Source organism: Curcuma longa, unplaced genomic scaffold (assembly GCF_044706935.1).
Source record: "Curcuma longa cultivar G26 ecotype Majalengka, Jawa Barat unplaced genomic scaffold, ITB_CL_G26_1.1 contig_20374, whole genome shotgun sequence".
Classification (NCBI taxonomy): Eukaryota; Viridiplantae; Streptophyta; class Magnoliopsida; order Zingiberales; family Zingiberaceae; genus Curcuma; species Curcuma longa.
Genome location: NW_027431357.1, coordinates 1963 through 15016, shown reverse-complemented (window position 1 = coordinate 15016; position 13054 = coordinate 1963). Strand labels below are relative to the sequence as shown.

At 42.6% G+C, this 13054-nt stretch overlaps 1 protein-coding gene across 1 annotated transcript; it reads right to left on the bottom strand.

Moving 5' to 3' along the window:
• Positions 1–2763: 2763 nt before the first annotated feature.
• On the bottom strand, positions 2764–6035 carry LOC141817397 (uncharacterized). Its single transcript, XM_074705057.1, is given in 7 exon segments — positions 2764–2967; positions 2970–3036; positions 3151–3221; positions 3334–3396; positions 3466–3475; positions 4559–4694; positions 6029–6035. Coding segments are annotated over 7 exon segments (558 nt in total).
• Positions 6036–13054: the final 7019 nt, after the last annotated feature.

The window sequence follows — 13054 nt, the reverse complement described above, 5'->3', positions numbered from 1 at the left end:
GTTTCTAGGCGAAGCAGTCGTCCTCTTGTTCCGGGCTAAGCTCCTTTAACCTTCTTTTAAGAGTCAGGAAGTGAAAACTCTTTAACTGCATGCAGTGGCCACATTCCTCTTGGCCGCGCAAGGGCTAGTTGGCTCTCCGGTTAGGTCTGTTGCTTTATGAGTGTATCCGTGCCCACTGCCCTTATGCTTTGGCTGTAGGCGAGCGCTGGGGGTGAGTTTTCAGCTTTTTTCTTGCTCTTGCTTCGGCGCGATCGAAGACCTCCTGAGAGCTATCCTCAAAGCCTCTTGGGCTGCGGCTCAGTTGCCATCTCTCAGGAGTGTGTGCGGATGCGCATATATCATAAATAGCATATATATAGGATATACTAGAACTAGAGGCGTGCAACAATCGGCTGATCAGACAGAGGGTGAGATTGAAGCTCAGTCAGCAAAAACACAATTTTTGGAAGGGAGAGAGCCGTACATCTCTTCAACTCATCATCGAGAGAGCGGGCTTCGGCTCTTCCCTTGCCCTAGAGCAGGTCATCTGAATAAGCATTTTTCGAACCGGGCTGACAAAGAGAATATCTTCACCTTGGTCAGCCGCATCCGTTCCTTCTTTGAATTGAAAAGAGGTGCCTTACCCTTTACAATAAAGAGATCAGACTTCAAGGCATAGGGCCGTGAGTTTAGCGCAGCCGGGATTTTTGAAGTTAAGGTAATTGTTCAGCCCCACTTTTAAATCAAACAAAAAAGAAGAATTTCATGCTTTTGGCTTTTTTTCCTATTTATCAACCCATGCCAAGGGCAGTAATCCCATCTATGACTCTGGGCTGGGCTTGGGTACGAAACTAGGCATTCCAACAGGGTTTCTATTTAAATAGTATAGTTATAGTAAAGAAGTGGATTCCTGGACCTTATATAGTAAAAGAGGGCTTTTGGTTGAGACTATTGATCTGGTATGGCAAAGCCCTTTTCGAAAGGGCAGGTAGGGTCCCAGTCACTCGACTTGGAAATTATCCTAATAAGAAATCCACTTCTTGGCGTTCTGTGTCAAGCACAGGCATACGATTGAAAGAAGGTTTCTCAGTAACTATTAGCCAAAAAAATCCCAAAACCATCGATTGGAACAGGGGGAGCCCATTGTGATGAACGTGAAAAAACTTGCTTGCTATAGCCGTATGGGAGCTTCCTTCTATCACGAGTTTTCGTCCGGAAGTGTTGTCTTGTTTTTCCTATTCAAGTTGGCAAATATATAGTAAGGGCCTGCCTATCGAGAATCTAATTCTTTCTTCACTTTCACTCGGAGTTTTAAAGCTCCCCGAAAGGGCATTTCTCTCTATCCATTACTGAAGTAAAGAAAGAGAGATAACTAAAATCAACCTTGATCAACCCTTACGTTAGCACCAGGCCCTGCTCTTGCACTTCGATCTGCTAATGTGAGACTAAGCTTATTAAACAAGAAAGAAGAGACTCTTTCTAACTAATCCAATGCTACTATTCCTACTCCCACTACTAAGATGCCATACTTCACTAACTAATTGGCCTGGCCTATCGGTGATATAGACTATTCCTACTGCTGTGCTACTAGAGCAATCACATCTTACTCAACAAGAGCAAAGAGAAGACGAGCAAGAACAGCTTCTTCAATACAATAGAAGTTTAACATATGAAGAGCTAAGCCCGGAAGTCACTGAACTACCTTAACCCAGCCTGGGATTCTCATAAGCTTAAAAGCAAAGTCTTTCATATAAGAGTTTACTGATTGCCCCTTGGGCTAACTCCTTCGACGCCTTTCCAAAGGAAAGTCTTTTTAGGAAGGTCCTATGCCTTCTCAAATGAAACTCAAAACCGGGAAAAGTTTTCTCCATATGGCTGAAAAAGTCTTGGCCTTGTTTTCCACTGGTAGCAGGTCTTTCGATCGATAAAAAAGTAAGTAGGCGGATATAGCTGCAAAAAGTCCTCCATTCAGAGTGAACCAGTGCAGTTACCACTCTGCTCCCTTTCAAAGAGCTTGCATTCGAAGCCATTGATTCGAGCACAACAACCGATACTGCCACGCTTCCTCCTGTTCGACGATTCACTCTGACTGGCCTTGCTTGCCTCGTGCGAGAAAAGAGGGAAAGTGCTAAGACCGGTAATGCAGCTAGGGGAGTTTAAGGTTACTGCGTCCGCCAAAAGCTAGGCCAAGAAGCCCAAGGGCCCTGCTAACTCGTACTCTTCTTTGAATGCCCTAGGATTGTTTTCAATAGTAGCTGAGTCAATAGCTGGGGATTCCTTCTCCCGCCTATTCTGATTCACTTTTGTCCTCGGGATTCTTTTTTACATCAAGCCACCCTCACATGCAGGGGATTCGAGAACCCGGTCTTCTCTCTTTTCTCTATTGAACTATGGAAAGCACTTTTAGTAGCGACACGGATTCACCACTACTTATGACTTCGCCAATGGGGCAAACGAAGGCTAACCCGTTCTGGTTGTTATGACTGGCAAGAATCAGTAGGTTCTTTCAGTCTTGCTTGTGCGCTTTGGTCCTTCTTACAGAGACTATCCTTTGTATCATATCAGTTCTGATCCATCCAAGGAATGAGCTTCCCCTTCAGTCAAATCCCGTGGACTACAAGGAAAAGATAGAACCTCGCCCGGCAACAGCAGCTGATTCAATAGCAGATGGTCTTGTTGAAGGCTTTTTGACTTCGCCATTAAAGTTTGGGAGCAAAGTCCTTACTTACCAGACCGGGCTACTTGAATAGCTGAAAGAAAAGATTCGTGTCACGAACCCAACTCCTAGGTCACTAGGAAGAAGAATGGCGGGAAATAGCAGAGGTCCTGGAAAGAACCTTTCATTCGATGCTTCTGATTCAACTCCCAGACAACCAAGGAAGTATGCGCGAAGATAGGGTTAGCCCCTGCGGCAAGCATTATCCGGGAACGATTATCCAGGAACTGGAAGAAGGTTGGCGTGACACGCCTAAATCCCCCACAATCAATCCACAACGCTTCAGGCGAAGAGATAGCAGTTTCCGCTTTAGCGGCTTGAACCCTTCGATCAAGAGAGACCTTAAATCAAATCAACTAAGTAGCTTACCTCTTACACGTTCGTGGGTATTCCAATTCATACATAATCTTCTCCGACATGAGATAGAGTAAGAGGGCCTATTCCATAGAACAAACTCAGCAAAGAAGGATCCGTATTCCACCTCAGATGGTAGAAGGGGCAACTCAGCCTTGTCTTTCCCTTTGGGCTAGGAACCCGAGAAAGGGCTCAAAACGCAGTCCTCCAACGGAATCAATGGCATTCCCTTCTTACTAGTCCTTACGAACTGTACATTGCTTACCCGGTTGAATAGCAGAAACCTTAGCTACGAATGACTGAGGTATGGCTCTCCTTTTTTTGTTCTCGTATTCGAGCAAGGAAAGCTGTACAAAGGAAAAGTCTAAAGGCTTGTTTGCAAAACAAATGCCAAATAAATTACTTAGATAAAGTACCTGCAGATTCCTGCCCAGAATCAACTGCTATAGAATCTAAGCCAATTGAATTGAATCAGATCATCCGGGAGCTTTCTGGTCTATAGGGTGTCATCCTATCCAGTACTGGATGCAGTAGAAGGGGGCGGCCCCCCTTTTTTTAATCAAGGAGTTCGCGAGCCCTTGGTCTGACCCTGTACTATTAGTGTATTAGTATCCTGTACCGATGAGAGCTTGTTCATCTATGGTGAGACAAAGACCTCTTACATTCAGTGACGAGCGAGCAGTCCTTTCTTAAAGAATGGAGCTGCTGTGGCTCTTATTTATTGGTCAATACAGCTTCGGGCTTGCAAGCATTGAGGCAGGCATAAGCCCGGAAGTTCCCTTCCCCCCCAGATGAGAATAAGGCACATAAGGAGGAAGAGGCAGATCAATGAAAACTTGAAGATTTAGCAACTTGAGGGTCTTCTCTTGAAAGGCAGACTAAAAAGAAAGACTCACTTCATTTATCCCCAGGACTTGTAACCGCACCGCCTACTCGTACTGTTTGAGTTCCAACTTGCCCTGAACCCGTAACAGCTTTTCCGGAAAGAAAGAATGAAATGAAGGGGAGTTTACCTCTTAGAAAGAGGAATCTGCTAAGCTTCAATCGGTATTGCTATCTCCTGACGCAGCAGGAGTTCCAACTCCCTAGGAATCAGCTGCCGTCCCGGGTCGGGCACAAAATGAAATGAAAACTTTGAATCTGCTACTAATCCCACTACCGGGTAATCCGCTTCAGTAGTGGCATCTTAAGAAGCTTTAGTTCAGAGTTCTACCTTAGCCATTAAAGTTTGGCCCCATTCGGTAATTAGAGGAGAAGGTTTAGCGGACCTGGCATCAGACTCTTACCTACGATTGGCACTATAAGCAGCTTCTGTTCCAACTGAGACTTTTTCCTTCCCTAGTTTAGTAGTCTTACCTAAATTCCCTTTCTCGGAATTTATATTTAGGAAAGTCAAATGCATGCGGCGGGACAGCTGCGGTACTTGCTCTTATCAGGTTTACCGGGAAGGTTGGAAAGATGCCTTTGCGCTTAGTGCATCGGTACTGATAGATCAATGAGAAAGTTTACCCTGGGGCATTCCAATTCTTCTCCTTTAATCCCAAGCCCTTAGAAGCAGTTAGAAGGTAGGGTAGGGCTGCAACTCGTATCGGGACAGCATCAGTGATAACGCCACTATGAATAGCTGCGTCCGTTCCAACCGAACCTGGCAATCAAAGCACAGCTAATGCCCTGTCAAGCGCTTGCACTGGAACTTGCCATATCAGCTAATCCGCTTCCGTACCAGAAACCTCTGATCTGATAGCAGCAGCAGTTAAAAGAGGTAGGGGAATGGCATTTGGAGAATCTGCTTTTGCACTTTACCTTAGCCCGGAAAGTACTGGTATCAGATTGAGTACTACATCCCACAATAGTCGCTTTTCTTACTTTTCTTATTAATATAATTTAATCAAATCTCTGCCTTGTCTGATATTACTAATCGGGTCAGTCTGCTTTTCTGCTTGATTCCTCTCTGTCAACGCTTGGCCACTCTATTGCTATTGTCGCCTTCCAGCCCGCCCGCATCTAAGGAAAGCTATAGGGAAGACAATCCTAAAATCAATCTAAATAAATTATAGCTCTGTTGGTGAAGGAGATAAATAGCCCCAAGAAGATAAATAGCCCCAAAGGCGTAGACTAACTGTATATAATATAAGATAAGTACCTCTGCTACGCAGAGGCATATAAATAGCCAAAGGGGCTATTTACGACTAAGTAAACTAATCCGCCTGTATATAATATAATATAAGTACCTCTGCTATGCAGAGTAGAGAAATAGCCTTTGGGGCTATTTACGACTAATCCGAAGCCCTAAAATATCATAGCAGTTGTGAAGCGTGCCTATAAGGGGAATATAAGCTACTTTCTTCTTTATCGTAGCTCTGTAAGTATACACCATAAGGTAATGTAATTAATTCTATCATCTTACTCTAATTATTATGTAAGTCGACCGCATGGCTATTTTTTATTCTCCTTTTCCACCTTCCTGGGCACAAGCAATGGATTAAGTAGGATATTCCACAACAGGTAAATGCTTCTCCTCCCAATCTGATACTAAAGTGCCAACTCACAGGTAATCTGCTGACGTACCAGCAAGAACCGATTCTCATAACGCAGCTTAAGCTATGACATCCGCTAGGGCAGAATTAATGGAATCATTATCAGCTGCTTCCGTTCCAACTCCACTCAACTCTGATAGCAGCTTAAGAAGCTCAGTATAGTCCCACCAGATACCTTACAGTAAGGCCCGACGATCTATCTTCGGTACTGCCTATTGCTTTGATTCGTCTTTATCAGTACGGGCACTCTTAACTACTGATTACCTAGCTTCTGTACCTGAATTCTATTCCGGTCGGGCGTATAAGAACTGCAAGAACGTCTGATAGCAGCAGCAGAGAAAGATGATACTAATCCAACTCCAGGGTAAGATGAGTACCAGAAAAGTCTTCCCCCGGTTCAATTTCCTGCTTCTTTATCTGATAATGGTTTTAGGAAGCTAACCTGCCATCTAAGCGCATTCACTTTAACTATTCTTTAGTAAAAGCTAAGGTTAAATCAGTCTCAACTGAAGGGCAAGTCTCAGATGAGAGAACAATTTAACTGAAAGCTTCTTACGTAGATAGGATATCGAATCAGGATTCAAGCTTCTTACGTAGATAGGATAAAGAAGCAGGCAAATTGAACCTGAAAGCTATTAGCAGATAAAGAAGCATGAACTATCAGAAGCATGAACCTTCAAGCTATTATCAGATAAAGAAGCTGGATACGATAGGATATCGAATCAGGATTCAAGCTTCTTACGTAGATAGGATAAAGAAGCTGGATTCAAGCATTCAATTTCACCTTCAAGCAATTATCAGATAAAGAAGCTGGATTCAAGCATTCAATTTAACTACTAAAGAGTAGAAAGCTAAGGGATAAAAACCTAGTTTATTAGTCTAAAGGTAGAAAGATAATAAATGTTTACCTCTAATTCTAGATCATGGGTTCGAATTTTGCGTGATATGGATAATTTTCAAATATTTTCTTTATGTAGGGAATTTGAAGAGCTTTCTCTGGATGAAAACACACCTTCTACGAGTAATCAACCTGAATCTTCTAATGGTATTGTTGAACCTGGAAATCGTGGTTACCTTCTTCGTTGTTTACATCGATGGACAAATTCCCTTTGGGGGCGTTCTATTAATGAGCAACTTCGAGCACCTTTTATAGAGCTACCTCGGCCTTTTCTGGATCTGGATTCATCATCATCATCATTCGTCGAATCGTATAACAACATTCGTATGGGTTTTGGTTATCGCTTTCTTCCTGGTCAAGAAGAGTTCTTGCTTCAAGAATTGCAAATTCCTGAATCCTTTGATAGGATTTCTTTTTTAAGTTCATCTCTTGGCTTATTATATTATAAAAGCCTTCCGACTTACGATTCGTTGCTACCATATGGGTGTTCTGGGGCTGGTTTGCGTGGTTTGGTTATCGCTAATTTAAGCAAAATATTGGTTGAAGTAATTACTCACTATGATGGTATGTATGGGCGTTTCTTGATTAATGTCTGCTTGGGTGTTGGTTGTACAGTCTGGTACGCCTTTGTGCCCGGCCGAGTTGATCAAGCCCCCGTAGGTGGCCCGTTCGCTACTTTTAATTCGTATAGACCTTTTTTAGATATGTCACATTATGAGCGTGGTTTTCGTAGGATTGGGTTTGTTGAAACTACCGACGTTTCAGCATCGGTGATGTCTGCCTTTGAGAATGAGAATCCTTTTGCGGAGATAACAATCCCAACAAGTGGCCCAGCGCTTAGGTCAGTAGGTTTAGGTTTAATGATCTCTTTCTTTCTTTCGGTTGGGATTGTTCCTGGTTCTGGTAATAGAGAAAGAATTTGATAAATGATATATAAAATGACACTTAGTATCTTATTTTCTAATGTTTTTCCTTACTCTAACAAGTTAGCAAGTAAACTACCTTCTGCTAGTAGTTTGTCATTTCTTTCTTTCCATCCTAGAGCTTATTCTGTTTCTGTAGAACGTTCACTAGTGCTGAAACTGTCATCGAATATAGAGTGAATTTTTTCGGATTGGAATACCAATTTTGGATTGAGTTTGTCTCGTTACCGATTAGCTGTTATTCAACAAAAAATCTTATCTGGAAAATACGTTCTATTACCTCTACGAATTAAGTTCATAAAGAACGGGGATCTATGTAAGTTTAGAAAGTATGTTGAAACACCAGATATCATTTTTGGTAAAAACCCAAAATATCCTATGCTGACTCAAGTAGTTATGCCAGCTGATGAAGAAGATGCACTGGTGTTAGCAGGTTTAGCCCTTTTGTTATTTAGTCTTTCTTATGGTAGATTTCCTTTGAATGGTTACCTATTAGATCAGCAGGTAGATTACTTTCATCGTAGTCTCCTTTTACTAGGAAAAGTAAATAGAATTTATAAAATTAAAATTGATTTATCGTTAATTTATTTAGTAAGTCAAATTCCAATCAATCTAATTTTGGAAAGAGTCAAGTTTTTAGTTGGAGAAGGTTACGTTTATAAACTCATATCATCTTTCCTTGATCTCCCAATCATTGATGATAATGAAAGGAATTATAGGTCGTCTGATATAAGCTTGGTCGGTATGCCACCTGCGGGTGAAATTTGTAGAGTCTTATTCGATATTCTTTTAAAGGAGAGCTTAGATCGTCAGTTTGCCAATAAGTTTCCTGGAATCGACTTTATTAGATTCCAGAATATAGTTTTTATTTCGCCAAGAGATAATGCTGCAGTTCATTTCGACAAAGAATCCGGATATGCCCTATTAAAGGACCTCAGTCTGACAGGAAATATCGTCTCCATTAAACCAGGAGATCACCCTATTTTTTGTTCTGACGAAAAAATTCTTTGGGTGAACCCATTTAATGGTGAGGTGGAGGTGTTCTCCCCATAATAAATTAGTCGTATTGTCATCAGATGAATGACTAGCCTTGGAAGTTTGAGGTGGAAAGCAAAAGAAAAGGCATCTCGTTGCAGGCGAAAGAGCTGGACTTGACCTTCTATTCTAGCCGTTCCGTTAGAGGGGAATGGAATTAAAAAGAGAGGTGAAAGCAAGGAAGAGAAGTTTCTTTGTAGAGAAATATTAGACTTCGGATCCTTGGCTTTCTCGGAAGCTCTTACTCTTTACTAAGCGATGCGAGAAAAGAAGCTGGGACAGGAAGGGATGTTGGAACATCACTCCGCAGAACTATAACAGCACCTCATTAGGGGATATCACATACCAGAACAGGGACGCCGGCCTGCTAGGAAGTTGGAACTGGTGAGGATGCTGGTTATTAAGAAACTCTATTTTGCGCCTTGAATCGGATTTGCTTGAACAGGCTCTGGTTCTCAATTAACGAGGTCAACTAAAGGTGCCGACTTGACCCTTTTCTTTTTGCTCCTGGAACTCAATCCCCTGCCTCACCTCTAGGAAGAAGCGCGATCTCAATCAACACGTGCTGCTTCAAGGGGAACGGGCCCTGGTGCTGAAGAAACTAATGACTCAGATGCTGATGACGGGAATGCTTCTATTTCATATCCTCCGCTGCCGATTCTACTTATCATTCCGTTCCGTCACGATGTGCTTGATCTTCACCTCCTGCTAAGGATATGTAAATAAGGACGCCGGTCCTGTAGGGTCCTATTTCCGGCTCTCTATCTAGAGCTAAAGCTTCATGCTATTGGTTCTTATTTAATATTGGTTTAATTCCCGCTATCTGGCTTTCTTCTTTATATGGCATCTTTCTTCTGCCTAATCAGATCAGTGCAATCCGGTTCAGGAAAGCAGGAAATCCAGTAATTTGGGCTTAGGCTTAGGAAGGCGGGGTAATCCCGCATCTGAATCTATACCTATTCGTGCAAAGTCTTCTAGCATACTTTTGAACTTCGTATCTTAACTGGGCACAAGCTATTCTAAGAGCTCTTATATACCACCGATAGTTGCAGTAGTCACTTCGCCCCATTTCTTCCTATGTAATTGCCCTGCTGCGGATTCTGCCATCAATCCGATTATGGGCATGCCCTGAGATGAGACTAGTGCGACTCCCTGCCTTTATGTGCAGCTTCTTCTTTCACAACTCATTCTCAAACAGCGGATGTCTATTTGTCCACATCAGAAGGAAAGGAATCAGTCCCAACAGCGGCTACGACTACGAGAGCTCTTACCCTTCTAACTTTAACACCGGTTACGTCCTTCTTGTCTTTTGCAGCGGTTAGGAATTCAATAGCAGTTAATTCAATTGCTAGTCTGACAACGGCTTATTCTTGAACAACAACCATGGCATTCTCTGCCTACTCTTTCACTATGTCATTTGCTTTCCTTAGTAAGCCTTCCGCTCTTCGAATACCTAAGGGATTCAGTCAGTTCAGTTACTTCCCCAATCAGTACCTTGCTTCTAGACCTCAAAAGAGCTTATTCGATCACAGTTGATTCCGTGCAGTCTGTCCCTCAATCCGATTAGGGGCATGCCCTTTCTCCAAGTGCCTTACTTACTTTTGAAAGCAGACATCTGTCCATTCAATCGGAATTGATATTTCGTCAGGTATACTCAATTTAGCGATATCCCACTTCTCTTCCTAAATGAGAGGGGCTCACTTGACGGAGCGCCGAGCATTCTTCTTCGTGCTAGTTCCCCCTCTCCTGTTCTTCTAACTCGACAATTATCTCAATAAACTACGGATACCACACAGCTCCTTATTCTTCTATGACCCAAAGGTGCAAAAGAAGGAGAATCTTCCCATAGAGAATATGGCACGGGTAAGCCAATCAATCAAGCAAGACAAGCACGGTCCAGACAAGAGGGTCAACTCTCTCCGTAAGGCTCGGATACGCGTTCCTCCTCTAATTCATATGTCGTACCGATATCGGGAACACATTCCAAAAGATCGCCTCTCTTTGGACTCAAGACATGTTTTGATGTCAGTCTATGGCACTTCTACACCTGGGCAGACAGAGCTTGGTAGCTCAGAGGAAGAAGCACGTACTCATGAACCAGACCCGCTTCTGTCCCTTGTTGAGGGTTGACCTCTATGCCATAGCCTATTTGGCACTGTATCCTCTTTCGGTGAATTCTCATTTTCTATCTCCCTTCCCCCTCCCGACACCAAAGAGTTGATTGAATCTCCTACTGCGGCTTGAACGCTTCTCCGTGATTCCCTCCCCTCAACTAGGCGAGGATAGGCAGAATCGGGAGTCTCGTCTATGGTGGCAAGAAATGGGGAAGCCGGTTGGGCATGAATCAGTCGTTGGGAAGGAATAAAAAGAATGAAAGGTTCAGTCATCGTTTCCGGTCGATCTCCCTCTTGAACCCGTCGGGTCGTGAGACAAAAAGCTATGTGAACGTACGCACCAGCCTTTATCCCCCAGTTCTTTTACAGCCTTTATTCTATTCCTCCAACCTACTTCGATGCATGAATCCGACCCCCGAAGCCGAAGAGTTAGGACAGCCAGGTTACCCTAAGAGCTCTAGTGGTTTTGGATGGGTATCTATAGTAGTTGTGGAAGTGGGCTAATCTAGTAGTTTTGTCAGTTACTACTAAGGCAGGTTAGGTAGGTCTATCCGAAAGGCAATCCTCATACTTGCTAACAGGCAATGTTCCGGTATCAAATACCCGCCCGTAAATGTGCCTATAAGTCAGGAAAGAAGCTAAGCGGAGTAAGGGACTAAGCCTACTTGCCTACTAAGCCGACTAATCCGATTTTCTAAGGTAGTTTACTTGCTTACTTGTTAGAGTAAGGGGGCTCGCTTCATTGGCTAACTAAGACGAGGACTAAACAGCTACTTACCCGACCCGAGCATCCATGAACTCCTCTACCTGATAGTAGAAATTGAGTTTAGAGCTTATAATCGGAAATACCAGATATCTTAGTGAAAATAGAGAAAGCAGCCATCGTGCCCGCATCATAGCATCAATTCTTCTCTATTGCATCTATACGATCCTAAGACTGGTTGGGTAACTTATCTATTTAGTGCATCTTTTAAAAGGAAATAAAGAAGAAAGCTGCTAGTTAAGTAAAGGAATTATCAGCTGGGATTTCAGATGGCGCTACCGCTTCGTCCTCCCACTGTTTGCTACTAATAAGATAAGACGAACCAGTAGTCCTTCTTCCGGGTATAAATAGCTTCTTCTTGTTCTGTCACAGCTTCTTCAAGTTCCCCCAGGGAAGTAAGAATGAGATTCGGGCTTGGCTAAGAATAGCTAATAAATAGGCTAGCTTCCTAACTCTAACAAGTCAAATCTCTTCCTTACTCTAACAAGTCAAATCTCTTCCTTACTCTAACAAGTAAGATCTCTTCCTTACTCTAACAAGTAAGCAAGTAAACTAGAGGATCAAATGTTTTGCGTCCTTTCTTAAGGTTTAGAGCTTAGTACTTTATGTGCTAAGGAAGTTCAGTTGCTTTTCCGATTCCATGCTTATAATTCCTATTCTTCTTGTAAACCAAGTCATTAGATTTAGGATTCCTACCCCTCATATTCGGCTTACTTCAAAAGTTGCCCAAGCTCGGAACCAACCATGCCCTACCGACCAACCCCATAGTCTGACTTATGCTAGTCGTACTGATATATGGATATATTGGCCTTTCTTCATGGAGAAAGAGAGGTCAGTGACCAGGGGTAGGCGACTCAATCAATATTAGCCTTCTACCTTCTCCTTACTAGAGAAAATAGGGCAATTCGTAATGCTATCTTCCTTCCCTCATTCTCTTCTTTCCCTCTCCTTTATAGTCGAGCCTATCGGGGATACCCTCTCAAGCAGTCCACTAGCAACGGAGTAGCGAAAAGAGCTTCTATTCCGACTCCTTCCTTTCTTATATCTAGATAATACCTAACTTAGCTCCTGCCTAATAAAAGAGTATCCTTAAACCAGCATGTCTAAGCTAAGCTTTCTTTAAAGGTAATAATACCATCGTCATTCACAAATACGAAACCTCCATAAGAAGAGGGTACGGGCATATCTCCCGCTGAAAGGGAGAAAACATTGCCATCGAAGTTCAATTCCAGAAGAAAAGTTTCCAGGAAATGGATAAATTCTTCTAAATCATCATCTTCCTCATCATCTATTTCCTCTCCTTTCAGTCGAGCCAGGATCCCCTCCTCTCCCGAGTCTTTATTCAAAACCTCTCCTTCATTTCTTTCAAAGGTCAAAGCCACGTAAGCCTCATCGAGATACCTGAAATAAGGAAGATTTGGGAACGAAGATCGAAATTGTCCAAGACTAGATTGAGTAAGACGGTGGATATCATACCGACAGGTGGTATTCCTATACTACGAGAGAAAGTTCCATCCTTTTTAAAAATAGGTAATGACAAGAATGAGGAAAGCAATTTCAGAATGAACCTATTATATACCAAAGATTCAAGTTTACGTAAAATAGTTAAGTGATCCGACTGAGAAAAGTTGATTTTGACTAGACTTTTCACTCTACCTACTTCAACTAATTGCTTAGTTAGTTCTCGAAAACTAGAATAGCGTCGAAATCCCAATTCTTCCGACTTCATAAGAGA